This window comes from Perognathus longimembris, chromosome 1 (genome assembly GCF_023159225.1).
Source record: "Perognathus longimembris pacificus isolate PPM17 chromosome 1, ASM2315922v1, whole genome shotgun sequence".
Taxonomy (NCBI): Eukaryota; Metazoa; Chordata; class Mammalia; order Rodentia; family Heteromyidae; genus Perognathus; species Perognathus longimembris.
Window position 1 is genome coordinate 106,536,476 of NC_063161.1, and position 25,851 is coordinate 106,562,326.

The 25,851-nt window shown below is 46.7% G+C and overlaps 1 protein-coding gene across 2 annotated transcripts in view; it reads right to left on the reverse strand.

The window, feature by feature from the left end:
• Positions 1–2,887: 2,887 nt before the first annotated feature.
• The window catches only part of Ror2 (receptor tyrosine kinase like orphan receptor 2), a 204,985-nt gene continuing 182,021 nt past the window's right edge, over positions 2,888–25,851 (reverse strand). The window contains exons 4-9 of one of the 2 annotated variants that reach the window (XM_048340669.1): positions 24,705–24,735; positions 14,189–14,316; positions 11,485–11,799; positions 9,942–10,187; positions 7,056–7,258; positions 2,888–5,359 (exon numbers count right to left, since the gene is read on the reverse strand). In XM_048340669.1, the coding sequence (XP_048196626.1) occupies positions 3,914–5,359; positions 7,056–7,258; positions 9,942–10,187; positions 11,485–11,799; positions 14,189–14,316; positions 24,705–24,735 (2,369 nt within the window). In that variant the 3' untranslated portion in view covers positions 2,888–3,913. Of the gene's footprint in view, positions 5,360–7,055; positions 7,259–9,941; positions 10,188–11,484; positions 11,800–14,188; positions 14,320–24,704; positions 24,736–25,851 lie in introns of both variants that reach the window. The other variant, XM_048340612.1, reaches the window with a different exon arrangement.

Below are 25,851 nucleotides of genomic sequence, written 5' to 3' on the forward strand. Positions count from 1 at the left end.
TCTGTGATGCTAGCTACTCAGAATGGCAGCTTGAAACCAGCAAAATTCACAAGATTCCTTCTCGTTCGCTAGCAAAAAGCTGGACTGGAAGTGTGGCTCAAGCGGCAGAATGCCATCCTTGAGCAAACAAAGCAAAAGGAAAGGAGGACAAAGCCTTTGCGCTCAAGCCCTGGTACAGGGGGGGCAGGCAGAGACAGAGAATGTGAGCACCCTTGCAGGTAATATATCTGATTGGTTGTGTGCAGGCCAAGGGGTCACATAGGCAATACTGCTTTCTCAGAAAGATCTTTTGTTCTGAGTACAGTATTCTTGGTTAAGAGGTAGTGTTTCCTACCTTGCTCACTGAGCTAGGCTGAATCCAGCCCTCAGAGCATGTCCAAAAATATTTACTGAAGGGCTAGATAAAGAAACAGATGTAGGGCATTTCATAGACGAATCAATTCACAATTCCTAGAACTTTCCCTTTAACCTTGGATGGTGTTCTCACTTCAAATACCCTAGCATGATTATATGTGTGTATTTAAGAAGACGACATCAAGACCTTGTGAGGGTGTGCAGAAACTGGAGCCCACAGACCCTGCTGGTGGGAAGGTAATATACAACCACTGTGGAAAATAATTCAAAACTTTCTTTTAAAAATAAAACATTATTTAGCCAGACACGGGTGGCTCATGCCTATAACCCTAGCTACTTAGGAGACTAAGATGTGAGAATCTTGGTTCAAACCCATCTCAGGAAGACAAATCAGAGATTTTTTTTTTTACTCTAAGTAACCAGTAAAAGCCAGAAGCAGAGATGTGGCTCAAGTAGTAGAGCACCAGGCTTGAGTGGATAAAACTGAAAGACAGTGCTCAGGCTGAGCTCAAGCCCCAATACTGTCTTTCTTCCTGAAAGACAACAAATTCTTTCCCATTTGACTCAGCAGTTCCTCTCCCAGGGCCCTACCAAAAGAAATGTGCTAATTAAAATCTTAGAGGAAGTCATTGGCTTGGGCTGAGCTTCTGTACTAGGTAGGGCCAATAGATCAAACAAAAGTGGGAGTGACCTTTGTGAAAATTCTGTATCACCAAGCTGAAGCTTTGCAATTTCCAAGCAATCAGGTAAGTGAGGAATAATAGCCAAATAGAAAAAAAGTCTCAGTTTTAAATGACATAAGAAGGAAGAAAGTAACTTTGGATGGAAACAATCCCCTTTGCTCTGTCTCTGACTTCTTCAAACTCTGTCCATGAAGTCAGCCTCGATCTAGATCCTGGGTAGAGAATTCTAGAATCTCAAATCAAAATGAGTTAGATTTCTATCCAAATGTCATAATCTCTCTCTCTCTCTCTCTCTCTCTCTCTCTCTCTCTCTCTCTCTCTCTCTCTCTCTCTCACTCACCTCTGGCTTTGGACTTCTCTGCCCCAAATGGCTTCAAACTGTGGCCCTCAGATCTCAGCCTCCTTAGTAGCTAGGATTACAAGTGTGAGCACTAGCACCCAAAAATTTTGTCTTTTGAACTTGTCTACAGATGAACATATGCAAATAGTCACAGCAGAATTTCTCATTTCAATCCAAATCAGAAAAAATCCAGAGTTCACTAATGGATGAACAGAGATAAAAGTATGGCATTCAGTGTATCTATCATTCAGTAATGGAATGAACTTCTGATTCACATACAGCAATGATAATGTCAAAAACGTTTTGCTAAGGGAAAGAAGCCAGAAGCAGAATTCCTCATATCCTCTAAGTCCTTTGATACACAATGTCCAGAAAAGTCAAATCCTGAGACAGAGAGCAGAGCAGATTGCCTGGGGCTCACAAGCATGTGGAGTATTTGTGGGATGACAGAAACGTTCTAAATTTAGGTTGGGGTAAAGGTTTCATACTTGGAAAGGTTACTAAAAATCAATACATTGTGCCTCCAGAGTAGGCTAAACTTATGGAAATTACAGCAGAGTAAAATGGTTACAAAATTAGTGCTTCCTTGCTAAACATCAGTTGCTCTCACCTGTAATCCTAGCTACTTAGGAGCCTGAAATCCAGAGGATTGTAGTTCAAAGCCAACCTGAGTATTTGAGACTCCATTTCCAAAAATTAACAAAAAACCAAGCATGAAGGCATGGCTCAAGTGATAGAACACTAGATAAGCACATAAGATGAGAGAAAGTTCCTGGTTCAGACCCTGGTAGTAGCAAAATAAATACTACACACACACACACACACACACACACACACACACAATACACATATACACACAGATTAGTGATATATATTAGCGATACACATGATATATATGCATATTATATATATAGTGTGTGTGTGTGTGTTTGAGAGAGAGAGAGAGAGAAAGAGAGAGAGAGAAAGAGACAGAGGTTGTTAAATCTATAACTGCCAGTCTTTGGGCTAAAGAACCCAGGGATTCCCCTGAATGATATATACTAACAAAAATTTTAAAAGTTATATTAAAAATAAAAGAGCAAGTTAGGTGCCAGTGGCCCATCATCCTAGCTACTCAAGAAGCTGAGATCTGAGGATCACAGTTCAAAGCCAAATGAGCCAGTTAAGTCCCTGAGACTTTTATCTCCATTGAAGCAGCAAAAAGCCAGAAGTAGAGCTATGGCTCAAGTAAGTGATAGTGCTTGGCTTTTCTTGAGTAAAGAACCAAGTGAGAAGAAGAGGCAGGCCCTGGGTTCAAGTGCTAGTACTGGCATAAACAAAAACAAATGGAAGCAGTGGAACTACTTTTTTTCCCCTCATCTCTCAAAATTACTGCTGCTATATCCACATTACCATGGAACATCCATCCTAGCAAGTCTCTGAAATCTATAGAAAAGGCTCCATTTTAATAATCAGCATTAGCACAGCCCAACCCCCACCCAGCCTAGAGAGAGCCAGCCGAATGGTCTGCTTCACTTTATTGGATACACCAGGCATGAGATTTACAAACAGAACCAACAAGGTATTCAAGGTACAGACAGCTCTGCCCAGGAGCCTTTGTGTGACAAGGACTCTGAAATGAAAGGACCTGGCTTACATGTGGCACACAAATCAGCACATCAAAACCACAACTTGACTGCATCCCCCAGTGGATAATGTAAACAGTTAAATTATTAAGTCATTAGTTAAGATCAAAATACTCCCATGAAAATGGCATACCAAAAGAAGGAAAAACACATATAAATTACATTTAAGGTCTGTACATGATTGTTAAAAAAATAACAATACTGTTTTCTGTACAATATCGCTTCCTTTTGAATAGCTGAAAGCCAAGAGATACTTTCCCTTGAATTCCAGAAATGTGGGCACAATACCTATGCAAATATAATTAACATCATTTCACAAAATTACAAGGCTTGGTTGGTTTGTGTTAAGGCACGTATTGCTTTTCTTTTTAAATTGAAGGGGGCTCCCGTTTCAGAAGCCTGTTTCTCTGCAGTCCCTGGAAGGTGGCAGTGTCCTGTCCCCATTCACCTCTAGCTGCAGAGAGTCCCCGAGGAGGCCCGGGAGGGAGGAAGCAGCCGCCATCCTCAAGCCAGCAGGCTGGTTGCTGAGCACCCCCAAGCCCCAGGTGTGCCTCCAACACCTCCTGCAATCCGGTGTTCTTCACGTCTGGAAATGCTTGATCCATATACCACGGGTGAAGATCACACCATTTTTTCTTCTTTTGCAAAGCGCATTCAGCTCCCTTTGGATCCATCACCAGGATAAAGGCAGCACTGTGGGTCCCTGCGCCCTGCTTCCGGAGGTCCCGTGGACCTGCAGCCAGATCACAGGGGACCCAGGCAGGGCGGGATGTCACCCCGGCTCAGGAAGTAGAGTCTGTGAACCGTCCCACCAGTCCCCGGGCTCTGGTGACAGCTGCGGCTGCTGGCTCAGGTTCTCAGTGGGCTGCGGCAGGAACTCCTCTCCCGGCTCCTTGGGCCCCGTAGGCCTCTCAGGCTTCCATCTGGACCTGGGCTTCATCCACCTGCAGGGCGTCACTGTCTCCCAGGAGCTCGGTCTCGGGGACAGAGCCTTCCTCTTCCTCCTCTGCCTCCTGCATGGGGCTGTGCGCGACCTCTTCGGGAAGGTTCTGTGCGTCCTCGGTGCCCTCAGAGAGCACGGCTGCCCTGTCAGCCACGGAGGTGTTGGAGGGCGCGGTAGTGACATAGCCCGTGCTGGTGGAGCCGCTGCCGCTGTGGTGTGAGCTGGGCTTGGGGACCACCTGCGGGGGCACCTGCTGTGGCGCCATCTGTATGGGGATCTGGACCGGGTAGAAGTTGGGCAGATAGGCCCCGTACGCTGGCACGGGCTGGTAGCCGTTGACCGGGATGTAGAGCTGGGGAGCCGGCACCATGGGTCTGATCTGGCCCTTCATGGGGAGGAACTGGGGCTGCGGGAAGGCCTGGGCCTTCTGCTTGGGCCCTATGTAGCGGGCGTTGCTCACGTTGCTCACCGGGCTGGTGCTCAGGGAGCTGGTCTGCGTGGTGTTGCTGGCTCCCGACGTCTGCGCTGAGCTGTTGTAGCTGGACAGGTTGCCCCAGGCTCGGAGCCTGCTGTGAATGTCTTTGAACCGGGGTCGCCGGCTGGGGAACTCATTCCAGCACTCGATCATGAGGGCGTAGACCCAGGCGGGGCAGTCATCCGGGCAGGCCAGCACCTGCCGGTTTCGCACCATCTCCACCACGTCCTGGTTGGAGTAGCCACAGTAGGGCTGCAGGCCGTAGCTGAAGACCTCCCACAGGACCACGCCGTAGGACCAGATGTCCGAGTCGATGGAGAACTTGCCGTACATGATGGCCTCGGGGGACATCCAGCGGATGGGCAGCAGCGAGCTGCCCGTCAGCTTGTGGTAGTCCGCGGAGTAGACCTCGCGGAAGAGGCCCAAGTCTGAGATCTTCACGTTCATCTTGTCATACACCAGCACGTTGCGGGTGGCCAGGTCCTTGTGGACCACGTGGTGGCTGGACAGGTACTCCATGCCAGCAGCGATCTGTGCCACCACATGCACGAAGTCGGGGGGCTCCAGGGCCGACTTCACCGTGCGGTCATCGTCTGTGCTGCCCACGTCCGAGTGCGGCGAGCGCATGACCAGGAACTCGTGGAGGTCCCCATGCGGGCAATAGCTGAAGATCATGCTGAGGGGCTGGTCCTTGGTCACCACACCCAGCATGCAGACAAGGTTGGGGTGCTGCAGCCGTGCCCGCAGCATGGCCTCGTGCCGGAACTCCTCCCTGAGGGCTCCCTCGGCTTTGTCCTTCAGAGTCTTGACAGCCACAGCCTGGGTCTGCTCCCCCGGAGTGGGTCCAAACAGGTGCCCTTTGTAGACTTTTCCAAACCGGTCTTCCCCCAGCTCCTCTGTGAACCTCACTGTGGACAGGCTGATCTCTTTGAGTTTAGCCTGCCAAGAAGAAAACCACCAAATGAAACCTGTCACAGAGAAGGCGGAAGAGAGGGCGGGCCATCTAGAGAGGCACACTCCCCATGCCACCTTATATGGCACAGCTTTGTTAGTCTTGCTATGAGGTTCCTCTAAAATACGGCTAGTATGCCACTGCAGACTCCTCCCACCGCGGTGCAACCTGCACCCTCCTGCGTCCACAGACCCCTGCCCATAGCTGAGCCCCAGCACCAGCTCTCCCATGAATTTCCATGACTCTCCCCTACTTCCCCCTGAGAACCGCACACATCACAGCACGACCCTCTTTTCTTCTTCTTAATGGACCTGTAGTGCCCTTCTTGGAATTTGTTTTGGCCTGTCACCGTTGGGTCCTTTTTAGAGCCCTGCTCAGCTCCTGTGCAGCACCTCCTCACAATCACCCTGACTCTGATCAGATTCTCAGTTCAATGGGCTTTGGCAAAAGTATTGTCCAAGTGGTACGGATCCAGTCTCCACAGGACAGCCCCTCCCCCCTGTGAATGGCTGGCCCTTCTTCTCAGAGGCTGAGAAGGGGCCAGCATGCCAGCGGCCAGGGGGCCCTGTGTTATTGGCCCTGGGAGATACTCACAAATCCCTGGCTGAAGAGCCAAATGAACCAACTCTGCCCAACAGCCTCTAAGAGACCATGAAAAGCTGGGTGGGATTGGTCCTTCTTCGAGCCTATCGTGAACTAACAGCCTTACACCAATGTGGGCAAGGAACTCATTCTCATGCCTTCACAACTGCCCCCCCGCCCCGCCATCTACAAACCCTCAAAATGGGGGCAACCTTTCAGAAAAAGCTTCCCTTCGTTGTCTATTAGAGACTAGTATTTGGTCCTCCCTTAATAAATGAAACAGTAAAACCAATCAACTGAAAACACACCCCCAAATGGGCCCTTCAAAAATGTCAATGTTAAGTCAAGTGCTGGTAGCTAATGCTTATAACCCTTGCTATTCAGGAGGCTAACATCTGAGGATTGAGGCTCAAAGCTAGCCCAGATAGGGAAGACAATGACACTCTTACTTCCAGTGAACCAGCAAAAAAACAAAAGCCAGAAGTAGAGCTGAGGCTCAAGTAGTAAGCACCAGCCTTGAGTGGAAAGCTAAGGGACAATATGTCTAGACCTGAGTTCAAACTCCAGTACCATCACTCCTCACCCCCCAAAAAAGCCAAATTACATGTGCAGCTGGGCCTCCTTTCTTGTGTGGACAGGGCCAAAGCGCCTGAGCAGTGAGGACAGCTGGCTGGGGCTTCTGAGTAGCCCTGGTGCTACAGCAACCTGAGGTGGTGGATTCCAAACACACCAACCATTTGCCCCACCAGGACAACTTAAAACAACTTAGTAATAAGCACCAGTAGCTCTGACTGTAATCCTAGTGACTCAGGGGCTGAGATCTGAGGAACATGGTTCAGAGCCAGCCTGGGGAGACAAATCCATGAGACTGTTATTTTCAATGAACCAGCAAAAAGCTAAAAGTAGAGGTGTGGTTCAAGTAGTAGAGCATTAGCCTTAAGAAGGAAAAATGATGCAAAACATGATTCCCTGAGATCAAGCCCCAGTACAGGCACCAAAAGAGGAAAAAAGGAAAGAATCTTGTGCTGTTTGGAGGAAATTAAGAAACCCGATCCCTGCAGGTTAGCCATGGAGGAGCCTGGTCAGAATAGAAGCAGGGACCTGTTTGTGCTGGTTGATGAGTGGCATCTCCATGTCCTGGCTAGGGGAGGCCATCAGCTGACGTCGCTGTGGTGTGGATGCTGATGCCTTCTGTTTATTCCGGCACATGCACACCAAGAAGAAAAGGCAGGCGATGACCAAAGGAATGGCGATGCTCGGAACCAGGATGTACAAAATTCCCATCTTACTGCTGTCTCGGGGACCTGTGAATGACAGGAAGCTTTCAGGATTGTCGGAGCGCATCTTCTTTTCAGCACTGGGCTCTCCACCAGAAGCCCAATGCTCACCTCCAGTCGAAACATTTCATAGTAGATGAATTGTATACAGAAGCAAAATTGCACCCCAAATCTAGCATACAACATCCTGCTGGGTACAACTCAGACCTCCTATCGTGTAATGAACTGGAATGTACAGCATCAACTGCAGTTGAACTCTAGAGGTCTCAGCACCAGCAACATCCACATCCGCTTTCCTTTCCTGATGCTTGGGAGCCACGTTCACCGTGGATTTTGATCCTGTTCCCCAATTGCTGACTAATGAATGACATACAGAGAATATTTCAGATGCCCATGTCCTTGGTGAGTAAGACTCAGTACTGACGAATTGAGATGTCTTCCACTGATGGCAGCATTTTCCTTTAGGATAACTTAAGAATGAATTTGACTGAAGAATGCAAAGGTATTCAATAAATTTGTTCTATACAATGCGTACTTGGAGCAAAGAACTTTTTTCGTGTGTATGCCAGTACTGGGGCTTGAACTCAGGCCCTGGGCACTGTCCCCTAGCTTTTTTGTTCAAGGATGGTGCTCTACTGTTTGAGTCACACCTCTACTTCTGGATTTTTGGTGGTAGAGATAAGAGTATCACAGATTCTCCTGCCCAGGTTGGCTTGGAACCATGATCCTAAGATCTCAGCCTCTTAAGTGGCAAGGATTAGAGGCATGGACCACCAGTACCAGGCAAGGGGCAAAGAACTCATAAAAGCAAAGTGATCCCGCTGTTCAAGCTGCCCCTACAATATTTCTTTAATCAGTGAAAAGCTATACTCTGTCTCCCTCTAAAGGATTTAGGAAAAAAATACAGAGAGGTTGGGTGGAGGGGGAGAGGAAGGCAGGCTGCTTGCAAAGATAAGCAGGGTGCACATTTGCTGAAGGCTGACCACCTAGGCTGCACTACTCTACCTCCCTGCCCCCAGGCACCTTCCCAGGCCCTTTAATAGACACTTTAAGAGCAGGTATGGATATTGTCTCTCTCTCTCTCTCTCTCTTTTTTTTTTTTTTGAGTCGTGGGGCTTGAACTCAGGGCCTGGGTGCCATTCCTTAGCTCTTTTATTCAAGAGTAATGCTCTAACACTTTGAGCCACAGTTCCACTTCCATTTTTCTGGTAGTTTATTGGAGATAAGAGTCTCACAAACTTTGTTGCCTGGGCTGACATCAAGCCATGATCCTCAGACCGCAGCCTCCTGAGGAGCTAGGATTAAAGGTGTGAGCCACCAGGGTCCAGCTTTGGATATTGTCTTTAAAGGCTGTCATGTTCCAGGACAGCTGAACCACAACTGGCCTCCTAACATTTTCCTTCTTAAAGCTTACTTCTGCTATGAGCACAGAGTCTTGAGGAGATGTGAACTGCTGAGCAAAGGCAATGGCAAATTTGGAGCCACCAAATTACATGCCAGAAAGTTGATGAGTAAGTGCCCATGGCTAGTTGGTTTGCTGTGGGGTGGGTGGAGCCTGCGGGTCATCCACCAACCTCACAGCCTTGGGTCCTGGCTGAAGCTCAGTTTCCCATCAACAGCTAGAGAAATGTATGCATGAAAATCAGCAGTAACAAATACCAAGTTTCAACCATAAACAACACTATTTTCCACTCATGTCATAGTAGCACCATCTGGAGGAAATGTTAAGAGATCCAAATCCTTCCTTCCTTCCTTCCTTGCTTCCTTCCTTCCTTCCTTCCTTCCTTCCTTCCTTCCTTGCTTCCTTCCTTCCTTCCTTCCTTCCTTCCCTCCATCCCTCCCTCCCTCCCTCCCTCCTTCCCTCCTTCCTTCCTTCTTCCTTCCTTCCTTCCCCCCACTCTCTTTCTCTTTCTTTATTGTGCTAGTACTAGGATTTGAGCTAAGAGCCTGGGCATTGTCTCTTAGCTTTTTCTTTCTCAAGACTGGTGCTCTGCCATTTAAGTCAAAGCTCCGCTTCCTGAGTTTTGCTGGTTACTTGTAGATAAGAGTCTCCTGGAGAGCTGGGCATTGGTGGCTCATGTCTGTAATCCAAGTTAACTCAGGAAGCTGAGATCATGGTTCAAAGCCAGTCTGGGCAGGAAAGTCCATGAGACTTTTATCTCCATTTAACTACCACAAAATCAGAAGTGGTGCTGTGGCTCAAAGTGGTAGAGTGCTAGCTTTGAGCTAGAAAGCCCAGAGACATTGCCCAGGCCCTGAGTTCAAGCCCCATAACAGACAAAAAAAAAAAAAGAAAAAAGAAAAAGAAAGTCACATAGACTTTCCTGCCCAGGCGATCTTCAAACCTTGACCTTCAGATCTGACTCCTGAATAGCTAGGATTACAGACAGACAGGCATGAGCCCCTGGTACCCAGCTCCAAATTCTACTTTCCTATTTTATACTAGTACCATATACAGGGAAAGGATTGAGGGAAGGCCCAAGAAATTAGAGATGACTTGCACAGTATCTAAAGAATTTTCTATATTTTAAGATACCCTGTAATGATCCAATACTACTTTCATAACCAACAACAGCTTTACGTAAAACAAATGACCATGGCAGCAAGATGGGACACCAGGTCCCCAGTGCCCCATGGCAAGACCTAATGCTCTCATCACAGGTGAACTCAACAGTCAACATTTATTAAAAAAGAGAGAGAGAATACATACTACACGAGGGTACGTCACACAGTTCCATGCGTACGTTTTTATTCTGCGTAAAACACCAGGGGCCTTCCATCTGGCCTCCGGGGTTCCGGCAGTAGGCATGGCCCCCTCCGAGCTCAGGGAAGTCTGTGCTGGACAGGTGATGGCTGTGAGGGTGCTGCAGGGCCCAGGGCTGACACTGGTGCCCTGACTTGGTGGTGCTGGCCATGCCCCTGTAATCCGAGCCAGAGCCGTTGTAGCACTGGTGATCTGAGAGAGAAGCAGAGTGTTAGAAGGCTGAGCATCAGGAACACAGCCCACCCAGGCACAGAGCTCACCCTCCTTCAAAGGCGGCAGAGAACCACAAAACTACCTTCCCACCTGCACCAAAACGTTTTACCGGCTGGTTAGTCTACCAAAGTAAACCAAAGAATTGTGAAGCAAAGGATTTTAGACCAAAAGATTTTAACACAAAGATCAAGAAAAGCAGCAAGGGAAATGTCTTAATCAAGTCCCAAGCTCACAAATGAGATGGGGGTGGGGGAGTGTGCTAGGGCCATAGATGAGGAAGAAAACCTGTCGCTAGCTGTTCCAAGGCCCTGAAACCACCTTGGAGAGGACCAAGGTACCCACACTCCACCTCCAGGATGAGAATAAGGATGTCAACCCGACAGCCTGCTCATGTGTCCTAGAAACAAAATTCATGTGATCTAGGCCTAGCCCTGTGATCTGGAAGGCCGCTGCCCAGTAGGAACCTGGCTCAGGTACCTGGAAGAACAAAACACCATTTCCCCTCCACAGCGAGCTGAGGATGCACCTTTGCTCAAGGCTTGTATATAGTTAACCCGATGCACTGCTGTAGAGGTGCCTAATTATGACCACAACCTCCACTCTCACTCCACGAGGTAGGGAGGGTCCTCACCACCCTGGGGAATATGGAGAATTCAGGAGTTTCGGGCACTTTCTCTGGAGCACAGGGGAAGTCCTGCAGCCTGGGTATGGAGATCAGGCCCTGGCTGCGTAGTAAAAAGCCTACCCACTCCTGGACGCCACACACCAGCCACAGAAGCTGCATACAGCCTTGGGAAAAGTGATTTCTGTGCCCCGTGGGTGGCAGAAACCCCAGAGTATTCATTGGTGTAATTAGTTTTCCTCACACTCTTCTGGGCCTTCAACCTCACCTTGCCCCCCTCCACCCTGTGGGCCTCAGGATGAGGGGCTTCCTCAAGCTCTAGGGCACTGCTGCCAGGGAGGTGGGCAGGAGTCCCCTGCAACCCCCACGCTGGCTGCACAGAGGCCTCCAGCTCTGAGGAATCACACCCCGGCCTAGACATGCTTCCAGGGCCATCGGGCCCAAACTGGTCCTTCTCAAATTCCCAACAGGTGCCAGCCAAGCCTCTTTAGCTTTTGAGATGGGAGACCCCAAGCTCAAGGAAGAAGAGGGACTTCCCTGGAGGGCCAAATAGGGTATGAGCCTGTGTGGAAATGACTTAGGGCCCCACCCCACCCCCACTCCCCCGCCCCCGCTCCCGAACCCCAGTGACTGCCCTTGGCCCCTGGCACTCACAGCGGCCCAGCCTCTCGACGGGGATGCCGATGCGCATGCAGTTGGCAGCGGCAGGGCTCTCAGGCATGGGCAGCGCCTCGCACTTGGGCAGCTGCAGGCGCATGAGGATGAGCGGGTTGGAGCGCGCGATGGTGTACTCCTGCCGGCACAGCTCGCTCTCCAGCACCTCACACTCATCCCGGCACAGCTCGCGGGGTTTCGGCGTCCGGGAGCGCGCATCGCACAGCGGGAACACAAAGTGGCAGAAGGATGGGATGGCAAACTGTGAGCACTGGTCCGACAGGTGCGTGGAGGTGCCGATCATGGTGAAGGCGGCTGCGGAGAGAGACTTGCGTTTGAGGCGGGCCTGGCCTGCATTTCCTCACTTCTAACTCCTACCCCATTCCCTCCTGGCCTGGGCCTGGGCCTCTAACCCGGGTCATCCTGCCCCCAACGCCTCCAGCCTCTTTCCTGGATGCCAACCTTAGACCTCTGCCCCATGCCCCCAATACTCCAGACCCAACCTGATGCCGAGCTCCTGCCTTCCCTCTGGACACTACATTTAAACAAACTCCTGCCTTCCCTCTGGACACCACATTTAGTAAGGAATCCAACTCCCTATTCTCCCCCAACCTGGAGGCTCCACCCATAACCCAATCCAGTATCCACAAAGGCCTAGCCTGCCACTCTCCACCACAAACCCGGGGCACCCTGCTCTGTCCCTCCAATGCCCTCTCTGACCCCTGCTTACCCTTATTCTGCCTTTTTTTTCACCCTACCCATTTGCAGCACAGGATACCCGCCTGCCCCACCCACACTTTTATAACCACACACATTTATGCCTCCTTCACCCCTCCAAATTCTCTCCCCACAGTGAGCCCTGGACTCCATCCCACACCGGCCCAACCCTTCCCTCCACGTTGAGCTAACCCACTCTCCCAACTCCAAGCTAGCCCTGGACATCCTGCCCCAGCTTGTACCCCACCCCACTCCCGCTTAGTCTTCATGGTGACTGGAATCTCCAGCACTTTTTGGTGGCAACCCTAGAGGGGCTCCCAGAAGCAGGCCCTGGACACCTATCTGACCTCTCTGATTAGCAGCAGACACTGGTATGAGGAATCCCCTTACAAACTCAGAAATAAAACAAGAAAGAAGCAAAGCCAGGCCTCAAAGTTCTCAGCCAATGCTTCTTCCATGACCAAAAGACTTGGATCTCAGACACAGGAGCCATCTTCTAAGGACCTGATTAGGGGTTCTGCAGGCACAGGGGTTACAGAGCCTATGGATGGAGACTTCCAGAAGACAGTATAGGACAAGAGATGGGTCCTTGAGCCCAGTCTTCCCAGTATGCCTGGCTTTCCTGGTCAGAAATCCTCACAGGGCACAAGAAAGGTGTCCACAAAGGGGGGATGGCAGCCCGTGTTACCCAGCTGAGGGGAGTGAAGAGGCAGCTGATGAACCAGATGTGCACAGTGGCAGGGAAGGGCATCATGATGCATATCTGGTAAGGTCTTTGGGGTGGGGGTGGGGAGGGGGGAGAAACAAGCAATGGCAAGAGGAATTCAAGCTCCAGGTGTCAAAGATTTGAAGTGTCCTATGATGTACCATTGTGAAAGGAGCAGAGGAAAGGGGAGGGATGTTCCCCCGTCCGTCCCTTACCCACAGAAGAACTGCTTGTACTACTTATCTGGAAGAGCTTTGCCTACCCATTCTGCAGAGACTGTGTCTTCAACATAGCAAGAAAACCCAGAAGTGGTACTTTAGTGCCTGGGGTACCCCAGCTCCAGCAGGGATTTTTGTGTGAAATACCAAGTCCAGCCAGCAGATGGTGATGGTGCCATGTATTTCCAGGGCCCCTGAGGCATCAGCAGGAGCAGTTAGTGAGGGAGCAAGCCCTCTCTTGTCACTAACTGTGGCCCACACTAGAGCCTTTCTAAGTTCATCTTGTTCCAAACAAAGTGATTTAATTCCCTCACACATGAAAAAGGTGTCTACACATAGACTATACAATAGGCGTGGAGCTGAGTGGACCCAGGAGCTGACTGGCAGGGTTTGGTAACAAGCCTGGGAGCAGCTGCCCTATTCTGCTCAGTGTGGGCACTAGGGACATCATGTTAGTCCTTAAAGCTCCTTCTGCATGAGGAACAGAGAGGGGAAGAGGTTAAGGCACAAGATGTCTTAGATTTACTGGAAGAACTGAGGTTTGAAATCTTTACACATCTGGCAATTAAGAAGAGGGCTATCAAAAATGTGAGCCAGGTGCTGGTGGCTTATGCTGTAATCTTACATACTCTGGAGGTTGAGATCTGATCATTGTAGTCTGAAGCCTGCCAAGGCAGAAAAGCCCATGAGTCTCTTATCTCCAATTAACTAGCAAAAAGCAAGGAAGAGGGGCTGGGGATATGGCCTAGTGGCAAGAGTGCCTGCCTCATATACATGAGGCCCTGGGTTCGGTTCCCCAGCACCACATACACAGAAAATGGCCAGAAGTGGCACTGTGGCTCAAGTGGCAGAGTGCTAGCCTTGAGCAAAAAGAAGCCAGGGACAGTGCTCAGGCCCTGAGTCCAAGGCCCAGGACTGGCAAAAAAAAAAAAAAAAAAAAGCAAGGAAGTGTAGCACTTATAACTGTTAACTAATGATCTCTGATTTCTAACTGCAGGAGAGCGGGAGGAGGGCCTGGTAGTGTGTATCATCAGCTGATGAGGGAGGGAGGCTGTGCTCCTACCTGTGATCCGGTTTTCAATCTCCCCCTGCATCTGGAGAGAGTCCACATAGATGGTACGGTTCCCGATGAAGCGTGCACAGGCGATGCCCCGGTACGGCTGGCAGAACCCATCCTCCTGGTAGTCATCCCTGCTGAGCACAGAGACCCTAAGCACACTGGGAGGTAACAATGACTGTCCCTCACTTCTTTATTTTCTGAAACTCAACTGCTTTGTTACTTAGTATTTATCCAACTGGGCTGGAAGTGTTCACACAACACCATATCTTTAAAGCAGAGTTTTTCCATCATTGCCAAATCTTAGAAGCAACTAAGATGTCTTTGAGCAGGCAGACTCAGATAAGGGGATATTGTTCATCGCCAATGAGAGAAATGAGCTGCTAAGTAATGAAAACACCAGGAGGAAGTTTAAGTGATGAATCTGTGAGTTCTGAATAGAGCAAACCTGAAGTCTCCATCCTGAGGCTCTCCAGCTTTGCAGCACTCTGGGAAAAACAAAACTATGGAGACAATGGAAGAACCAGAGGTTGGCCAGATGCCAGTGACTCACACCTATAACCTTAGCTACTCAGGAGGTGGAGATCTGAGGATCCCAGTTTGAAGCCAGCCTGGGCACAGAAATCTATAAGATTCTTTATTTCCAATTAACCAGTAAAAAGCCAGAAAGGGAAGTGTGGCTCAAGTGATACAGCACCAGCCTTGAGTTTAAAAAAAAGTCAAGTGAGAACACAAAGCCCTAAGTTCAAGCGCCAGTACTAGAGTGTATGTGCACATACACAAGACTGATAGGGAGGGAGGTTGAATACAGGAAACAATGGGAGTTATCAGGGCAGAAAATGACTGCAAATACCAGGTAAGTCCTGTACAAGTGAAAGCCTAAAGTAGACCCCCAGCTAAGATTGAGACACTCCTAATATTGGTTCATCAATATTTGAATACAATAAGGGGATATGCCGAGGATGAAAGGGAACTCTAACTTTCTACTAAGTTTTCTGCAAATTTAAAAGGTCTTGGGGAAAAAGTTTGTTAATCTTTTTAAAACTGTTCTTTCTTTTCTTCCTTTGTCTGTTAATTTTTTCCTTTCCCCTTCCCTTCCCTGTACTAGGGCTTGAACTCAGGGCCTCAAATTTTTGCTGCTTGAGGTTGGCATTCTACAACTTGAACACACACCTCCATTTCCAGCTTTTTGGTGAATAAGAGCCTCGTGGACTTTTCTGCCTGGGCTGGTTTTGAACCGTGATCCTCAGATCTCAGCCTCCCACATAACTAAGAGTAAAGGCCTGAGCCATGGATGCCTAGCAAACTTGGCATCTTTAAGAGAATATGAAGTGCAAGACAAGTTGTCAAGTGCTGTGTCCACTGATGACAGCTGCTTATGCATATTGCAAACCCACGGAGAAGGAAACACCAGGCATGTTCCTCTTTACCCTTGATCCACACCAGAGGCATCACGACAGGCCTCTGAAAATGAACCAGGCTTTTGTGAAAACAATGCTAATCTGTGACACTTCATTTCCAGCCACAGAACTGAAATCTCTGTACAGAAGAAAAGCAGCACACAAATATCTCTTCTGCTATATTTCTAAGCAGTGGGAGAGGATTCCAGGAAGTCTGGTCCCACCCAGAATCTGAAAGATTGGCTACATGTGCACATGGCCTGGTGGTTGCTGCTGCGTAAAGAGTAGTCGGCATAGATAAAACCCAAAAAATGCCTCAGGCTCAGGATAGCAGTCTGCTCTTCTTTGTCCCAGAGGCACGGCCTGCTGAGGGGAAGGGACATAGCCCCTTCCCAACCTCAGGGATGATGTTCTGATAAATTCTTATCCTACAGCCTGCTACTGTTTGGCTTCACCAATGCAACCCACCCTGGTTTAGTACTCAGATGCATCCTCCATCTTGTCAAAGGAGATAAGACAGTGGGCTACAGCAGGTCCTCGGGCCTGCCATCTTGGGGGTAGCTTTTTTCTAGCAAATTTGGAGCCAACACCATGAGACTGAGAGCATATATCTTTCCATCTTGGATGGATGAAGATGATCCCCAAATGAGATCAGCGTTTGACCAGTTTACACCAGTGTATCTACTCTCTCCGTTCCCATCCTAGCCCCATGTAAGCTGTCACAAAGGCCAAGGCTGAATGTCTGGGACAAAAGGTTGCATGACATGATCTCTTCTGCACTCCTCCTCCTCCTCTGCTGCCTTCTCAAGCCTCAGAAGAAAAGCCTTTCTCAAAGGAGAGAATCTAGACACATTAACAATCTAACCGTGGAGGTCTAACGCGGGTTACCACGAGTGGGAACCCTTCTGGAAAGCTCACTGCCCATAGTTCCTTGGGGACCTTAACAGAGAAACCCAAAGCATGTGAGCTAATAGCATGTGTGGTTAGTGTGGGCTCAGCAGGGACTTCTCTTACCCTCTGAACTAGCATATTTAGCTGACACGTCCAGAAACTCACATGAATGAAAGCTGCCTCTGCCCTGGCACCTGCAGACAGCACCAGATACTCCTCCCACATGGGAAAAATCGGCACACACATGACTGGTCTAACATCAATTTCAAAGCAGAGAACAAGATTCTGTTCTGTCCATTGTGGAGAACCCCCACAAGGGGGTGCAATTTATCCTCTTCCCTTCTAGAAGATACAAGGAAAAGGTTCAGGCCTCACTGCATGGTTCTCCTCAGGGGCTGGCTGCCAGATATCCACAGTGTGGAGAGAGCAGTGGAGGCATGAGGCAGATGGCAGGGAGGGCATCGTACTAACATCTCCACAGCCCACTCAGCAACCTGGACTTCTAATCTGAACTTTGGAGAACTCGATAGAAGCTGGGCATCAGTGACACACCTGTAATACTAGCTGCTCAAGAGGCTCAGACTTGAAGGGCTGTGGTTCAGAGCCTGAGCAGAGAAGTCCACAAAACCCCATCCCCCATTAACCAACGAAATGCTATAGAGGAGGTTTGGCCCAAAGTGGTAGAGTGTGGATGTGAGCAAGAAAATGAAGTAGAAGTCTCAGGGCCTTGAGTTCAACCCTCAGTATTGGCAAAGATAAAACAAAGCAAAATTAAACTAAATAAAAATGGCTGGAGGGCCTGGGAATATGCCCTAGAGTGCTTGCCTAGTATACGTGAAGTCCTGGGTTTGATTCCTCAGCACCATATATACAGAAAAAGCCAGAAGTGGCTCAAATGGTAGAGTGCTAGCCTTAAGCAAAAAGAAGCCAGGGACAGTGCTCAGGCCCTGAGTTCAAGCCCCAGGACTGGCAAAAAAAAAAAAGTGGCTAGAAAAATGGCATTGTTCAGGTTTTTAATTTTTGAATATAAAAGTAGTAATCTCTTCTTTCAAAAAGAATTATGTTTTATTTTTATGTAGCATAGCTTGGGAGCTCAAGAAAAGCTGTATACTTGATCACATTGTAACTAAGGAAACAGAACCTGGCATCAGAAGTTTCCTCAGCAACCTAAGTGATAAGGATGTCCTTAAATCACACTAGGACACCAACGTTATGCAAACTCAGTCTGCAAACCTCTTGCCCTTTAAATGGTGCCAGGTATGATCACAGACCGAATGACACCCATGGAGAAGAAAGGGTTGACACATAAGTGGCTGTTAAGGAGCGGATAGAAACAAATAACTGAAATGTTGGGGGAGAAGATTCATCAAGAGGAGAAGAGAGAGGAGGAGGAGGAGGAGGGGGGAAGGGGAGGGGGAGGTTGCAGCAGTAGAGGCCTTAGGGGCAGAGGAAGGAATGGCCAAGCTGAGGTAAAGAGCAGAAGGGAGGGGGAGGGTGGGATGGAGGGGGTTAGGAAGACCTAGGGACTGACCCAAGTACATGCTAAAATAAAATCCACTGTGAAGAAAGGATTAGATAATTCAAACACACAAATAAGGAATGAGGTTTGGGGTTTTTCCCTTTTAAAAGGATCTTTTGAGAATGAAAAATAATTGGCTTCCAAAATTCAAATGTGGAAATGGCACTGTGGCCCAAGTGGTAGAGCACTAGCCTTGAGATGAAGAGCTCAGGGACAGTGCCCAGACGCAGAGTTCAAGGCCACAACTGACCAAAAGAAAAAAAAATCAAATGCGGTTACATATTATGATAACACAGGAAGTTTAACTTTTCCCACAAAACAAACTTTTGTTTAAAAAAAGTAGCAAAAGTATTTTTCATGATTGATCCAGATGCCAGTGGTGGCTGACGCCTGTCATCTCAGCTACACAGGAGGCTGAGATCTGAGGATTAAGGTCTGAAGTCAGTCTGGGCAGAAAAGTGTGAGGCTTTTATCTCCAGTTAACCAGCAAAGATCCAGAACAGGAGCTATGGCTGAAGTGGCATAGCTCCAGCCTTGAGTGAAAAAGCCAAGCAAGAGCACAAGTTCAAGTCCCAGTGCAGGTCTGTGTGTGTTTGTGTGTGTGCATGTGTGTGTGTGTGCGCATGCACAGACACACACAGACATATACATACCCCTATCTGAGCCAAGCAGAGGGTGCTAAACCTTTGATTTAGTAGGAAGGAAAGCAAAAGGACAAAGGAACCTACTACATTAACATCACTGAGAACTTAATTCCTCAGAGTTAAGGTGATCTGACTGAAACTTAGCACACTATTGTTACAAAACTCAATGCTCTTCATAGAAAGATTTTTTAAAAACCCAAGCCACAAATGAAAGGAAAATGTACAACTAAAGTTGGAAATGTTCCTATTCATCCCCTGATAATCAGTAAACTAGAGAAAAAAACATCAGCAAGAAAATGGTGAGTTTTTAAGCCCTCTCCCTGACCCAGAGCACCACGCCAGAGCAGTCGCATACTTCTCATGTGCACAGAAACTCGCCCCGACAGATCATGTGCCTGGCCATAAAACATGCACAATACATTTATGAGAAGTCAACCCATAAATCTGTAAGCACACACTATTAAATCAGAACGCTATGACAAAATGATATTGAGAAACTCTCCAAACATTTGGCAATCTGAATAACCAATGGGTCCAAGAAGAAAATGCAAAGAAAAAAAAATTATCTGACCATGAAAATGTAAGGCAGGACAAATGAAAGCTGGGGGTATCAAAAGTTTTTGGAAAGCACCTAAAAGCTGCAATTAAAAAGGAAATTATAGCTTCTGGCACTGTAAGAAGGTTGAAAAATAAGAACAAAATAAAACAGAAGAAAACACTTATAAACACAAGAATGGAAACTTAAAAGTGGAAAACAAAAATAGAAAATCCAGAAAGTCAAATGCCAGTTCTTTGGAGAGTTATGGTTGCTAACACCTAGCGTGACTAAGAATCCCACAAAACACATTAGCACTGTCAGGGTTGCACAGAGCAGGGTTGGGACTGGACCCCACTGATGTTAACTCACAGTAAGGAAGTGGAGACAGATCCAAGGACTTATACCAAATGGCAAATTTCTTAAGAAACACAAAAGATCTGAAATGTATGCAAACAGAAGGACACATGCTGGCCACTGGTGGTCATGTCTGTAATCTTAGCTACTCAGGAGGCTGAGAATTGAGAATTGTGGTTTGTGGCTAGCTTAGACAGGAAAGTCATGAGATTCTGATCTCCAACTGTGCTCCCCAAAAGTAAACACCCAAAAGTGGGGCTATAGCTCAAGTGACAGATGCTAGCACTGAGTTTAAAAAAAAAAAAAAAAGTCCCTAGGCTCCAAGTTCAAGCCCTACCAAAAAAAAAAAAAAAAAAAAAAAAAAAAAAAAGGAAAAGATGAAACACAGAATAGACATAAACCATTTAAGAAACTTGAAGTCATATAGAAAAACAAGCAGACAAACAAAACAAGAATAACAACAAATCCTTCTCTAACCTCACAAGCACAACTGGAAAATTCTGCCAAACATTCCAGTTTTGCCCAAATTTTACAGAAAATACAGAGGGGGGGCGGGCGGCAAGACACTTTCTGATTCGTGTTATGAGACTAGCATTTCTGATCCAAATCTCTAGCAAGGACATCAGAACAACATTACAGCTGAGTGCCTGTGGCTCACACTTATAATCTTAGCTACTCGGGAAGTTGAGATTTGATTATCTTAGTTCAAAGACCCAAGCAGGAAAGTCTGTGAGTCTACTATCTCCAATTAGCTACCAAAAAACCCAGATGTGGAGGAGTGGCTTAAGTGGTAGTGCCAGTTTTGAGTGAAAATGCTAACTAACTGAGTAAGTCATTATATCCCACAATCATTGGGAATTACCCTCATAATAGCAGCAAACTAGACCCAATAAAATAACCACAGACAAAATAACAAGAACAGAATGGACTAAATGGGGTCAATCCAGAACAAGGTTACTTCAGCCTTACGTTGATTCACAGTCAATCACCAAAAACAGAGAGAAATCATAAAATTACCTTGGTTAATAGAAAACCAGCATTGACAAAGGTAAACTTCCATTCATTTATTATGAAAACTCTCCAGAAGGCAATTAAAGAACTTTACCTATCTCTATAAAGGCTACCAATGAAAAGCTCTCAATGAAGATCCTTGATGGTGAAATTAAAAACATGTTTCCCCTAAAAATGGAGATAAGACAAAGGTGTCTGCTCCTACTATGTCTGTCCAACATTTCTACTAAGATACTAACATCACAAGAAAGAAAACCATAGGGAAAAAACAGAAGAAGGAAGGGAGAAAGGGAAGAAGGGAGGAGAGGAGAAAAGGGGAGGGAAGGGAAGAGGATGGGAAGGGAGGTGGGATATTAGATAAATGACATATAGTTTAGAAAGGAAGAACAGTATTCATGACAGGCACTGGTGGCTTCTGCCTGGCTATAATCCTATAGCTACTCAGAAAGCTGAGATCTGAGGGTCAGAATCGCAGCCTGAGCCAGGGAAGTCTGTGAGACTTATCTCCAATTAACCAGAAATTAGCTGATGAATTAGCTAGAGCACTAGCCTCAAGTGAAAAAGCTAAAGGACAGCAACCTAGACCCTGAGTTTAGACCCCAGTAGTGGAACAAAAAACAAAACCAAACAAAAAAAGAGTTACATTTGCCAGAAAAACAAGACCTCTAACAACAAGGCAGCACTAAAGAAACAAATGAAGTCAGTGTCCCTCAACCCACTGTTCTTCTAGAATCTCATGGAGCCTGAGAAGACTGGAGTTGACATCCAATGGCTGATCATTCTTTTACTTGAATATGTTTATGAAGGAAGTTTAGCTTCTGCCGGAGTCATTGTTATAATCACTAGTTTGTTGGTTGGCAGTTTCAATTGTTTTTTACAGTGTTATTTCCCTGTAATTAAGATAATAGTAAGAAACTGGACTTACAAGAATTCCCTAAAAACAGCAAGGGAAGGAGGCAGAGATGGAGACAGCCAGACTCCAAGGGAGGCGCTCAGGATGCCTAGCCCTTGAGGCAGAAGCGTGGAGACCTGCTTCTGTGCCACAGCAAGTCTGGAGATGAGATAAGTGGGATTTGGAAAGGGAGATGCCAGGGTGGGAAGCATGTATGTGGAGAACGAGGTGGTCTTAGAACTGCACAATGTTTGTAAGTCAGAAAATAAGAGGGCCAAAGACATCGGCCCCAAGGAAGGTGACTTTTAATTGTTCAAAAGAACAATGTGGCCAAGCTATGGTGGCTCACAGATAGAATCCTGGTCAGGAAGCTGAGATCTAAGGTTCAAAGTTTGCAGCCAGCCTGGGCAGGAAAGAGTATGAGACTCATCTCCACTTAAGCATAAAAAAAAAAGCCACAAGTACAGGAATATTTCAAGTGGTAGAATAACTGTCTTAAGTGGAAAAGCTAAATGAAAAAGCAAAAGCTTAAAAAAAAAAGCGCCGTACAGTGTACATGCACACACTTGTGGGCCACAAGACTGGTCTAGAAAAGCACAGAGAGAAGAAGCAAGCTCTGTTAGATGCTTAAGTCTTCAAAGAGCAACCCTTCCCTGCCCCATACTGCCCCTCCTTAGCAATCAGCGTGTGTATATGGACCTGGAATAGTAAGCATGGCCCACTATTAATATAAATAGCAAAACAAAGCCTCCTATGAAATGTTAGATCCACACCTCGTATGAATCCCCCAGGCAGTGCCCAACCTGGTACCTGAGTAATATTAAAATAACACTCATCTCTGAGGCTCTCTCATGGAGAGACCGCCCTTTCTCAAAGCTTTAGTCCTGCACTGTCTGTACCAACCACCTACAGACCACAGATGAGTAAAATGCAATGTTTTGATGGTAGTAAATCCCTTCACCTCCCACAACATCCACCCCACTTTCTCCAACACACAGTTGGAGTCTGATCGGCTGCCAGGGCCCACGTGTGTGGACCTGTGAGGACTGCGGTGGGGAGACAGCCTGCGTCAGCCGCTCAGCCTCCAGTGTGAGAACCAACAGCCCCGCGTCAGGCACCGTCACGCTCTGCACAGGGATAAGCCTGGATTCCAGATTGAGTCAGTGGCCACCTCTCCATTTAAGCCCAGCGGACACACCATCTGACCTGGACCAAGGAGGGAGGATCAGGAACTGTTGTGCATTTACTTTAAAAAAAACAAAAAAAGGCCCAAGAACACAGTCATAGAACAGACTGGTCAGCCAATGAACAAGTAAGAAGAATTTGTGAATATTTAATGTATTAAGCTTGATATTTTTCCACTTCCTGTTTTCATTTTTTTGTTTATTTCCAGAGATATCCTAAACACTTCCTCACAAAGACAGTCTATTTAACCTAATTTATAGAACTGTGAAACCGTAACCTCTTTGTACAACTACTTAATAGTAACTTTTTTCAAGCCAGAAGTGGAGGGATGATTCAAGTGGTATACCATTAGACTTGAATGAAACAAAGCCAAGTGAGAATGCAAGACCCCAAGAAACAACAACTACCCCATGGAAATCACCAAAAGAAAGCATAAAATATGAAATATGTAACACTAAACAGACTACAGAGAAAACACTTGCTTATAATAATAGGGGATCCAAGTTGGAGCACATTGCCTTGCTGGAGGGCAACTTGGACTATGGGTTAGGTGACTTGAACTTTTCATGCATACCCACCAGTGACCAGAAGACCCTTCTAGTGCTGACTTTTGAGGTTTAAATAATCTTAAGTGAACTTGCAAATATAGTATCTAAAAACCGTGAGCAAAGGCTGTATACATAGGCAATTCAATGGCCACTACACAAACAGGGCATGCCCCTTATTTATATTAACCAATGAAACCCGGCATAACATTACTTCTCATGGCTACTTTACACTCAAGACATTGGTGAGTTCTGATAGTACCTCACACCAGAAAACAGGGGCAATGAGAAGCTGGGTACTGCTCCTGGGACCAAATGTTCCTTAGCAACCTTGCTGCTTTGGTGGACAATGGACACTTGCAATTCTGCTCCTGGATCTGTGTCCTCTGGGACACAGAAATGGGGGAAAGAGATCTCCCCAGAGAAGTCTGTTTCCATGGGTAAGCACTAAACTTCACTCAGCAGGTGGTACAGGATTAAACATAGTACTCCCAGGTTTGAGGACTACTATGTGCTATGTACAAGAAGACCTATTACCAGGACTTTCAAGTTGGAAAGCCTCCCTCACTGATCTCCGAAAAAAAATCTAGGGAAATGTTACTTCCAAGACACCTACATAAAAGAGAGCACCAAAAGGTTTAAAATGGGAGCGGGAGTGTGTAAGGGAACATGACAGTAAAAGAAGGTTCTGGCAAATGCAAATAAAAAGAAAGCAGGTGCAGCTATTTAGTTAAGATTGGGTTCAAAAGGAGTGACTTTGATCAAGAAGCACTAGACACTTAAATGGACATGTTAAATTGTAACTCCCCTGTACAACCTTTTAAAGTTCAGAAAACTGGAAAAAAAGAAAAGGCGGAGTTCAAGGCAAAAAAGCATTAAAAGGAACTACAATTGGACAAATCATACAACAATCAAAAAGATATCCAGCATCTAACCCAGAGATATTTAAGGACGTAAACACAATATTAAAAATTAGGAATCATGCCAGCCACCTGTAGCTCACTCCTGTGATCCTAACTACTCCAGAGGCTGAGATCTGAGGCTACAGATTCAAAGCCAGCCCAGGAGACACTGGATTTTCCAATTTCTACCTGTTTTCCTTCCTTTCTTTCTTTTTTTTTTTTTTAAATCCCCTCCTTGTTCAGCTTTCTCACTTATGGCTGGTAGTCTACTACTTGAACCATGCTTCCATCCAGCATTTTGCTGGTTAATTGGAGATAAGAGTCTCATAGACTTTCCTGTCAGGGCTGACTTATATCCTTAAATCTCAGCCTCTTGAGTAGTTAGGACTACAGGAATGAACCACCAGCACTCAGCTACCAATTTTTGGTTTTATGCCACTTTTTTTTCTTTATGCTAACCATAAAATATGTTAGTTTCCCAACACCAAACAAGCAAATTATCATTTTGGTTTCAAGTGGAGCCCAGCCTAACTTCTAGCAAATTGAGCAAAAATGAATCTTCAAGTGTTAAAACTAGGATTTAGGTGTAACAGATCTCCTTGGAGCATTGAGAAAATGGCTTGAGGCAAGCAGATACTTACTGGAAGTTATGATTTGGGCTGTGAGTTGGACCTAGAGAGAAAACAACAGGACAAATTACTAATATTCCAATATGTAAAGCACACATGTGTTCAAATCAAGAGGATGGTAAACATGGGGTGGGGGCAGAGCAGCATCTGTTACTGGTTGTCCTATCCCACTTAGGAAGACAAGCCCAGGGCCCTGGAAGCCATGAGCAGAGAAGGGTATGCTTGAGTTTATGAGTATATTTTTGGAGATACTTTCAGAAGATTTGCTGATGCTTGGGGCATTCATTACCAAATACTCTCCCACGACTTTTGCTATTTACTACCTGTAACAGGCATGAAAATTCCAAACTGTGGATGGGCACTGGTGGCTCATGCCTGTAATCTTAGCTATTTAGGAGGTTGAGATCTGAGGATTTTGGTTCAAAGCCAACCTGGGCAGGACTTGTGAAACTCTTATCTCCAATAAACACCAGAAAACTGGATGTGAAATTGTGGCTCAAAGTGGTACAGTGTTAGCGTCAAGCCAAAAAAAAAAAAAAAAAAAAAAAAAAAAAAGTGCCCTGGCCCAGGGTCCAAGCCCTGGGACTAACAATCAAATATCCAAACATTACCTCTGCTCTGCCTTCCTACCCATTTGGGTGAGGCTTACCAGGGCAGAAGTTATATTAGCTTTACAGAACCAAAGCACAGACTAGACAAGTCTACCTGTGAGCTTTCTGGACTAGTCCCAGAACTATGGCCTTCCCACTTTGTCGTGTGTGTGTGTGTGTGTGTGTGTGTGTGTGTGTGTGTGTGTGTGTGTGTGCTGATTTTGGGCCCTGAACTCAGACACTGTCCTTTAGCTTTTTCTCTCAAGGCTGGTGAGTCACAGCTCCACTTCTGGCTTTTTGGTGGTTAATTGGAGTTAAGAGTCTCACAGACTTTCCTGCCTAGGCTGGCTCTGAATTGCAATCCTCAGATCTCAGCCGCCTGAGCAACTAGGATTACAGAAATGAGCTACCAGCAGCTGTCAGGGAATTGTTTCTACACTATAAATTTATAGACAATTCCATCTGTCTCCATTTTACTTTCTTAGTAATACATAGTTAACAGATCAAATGTGATCTGGTACACAATAGGTAAGGCTTTGGGGAATGGTTTTATTGATCTCTCCTATAGA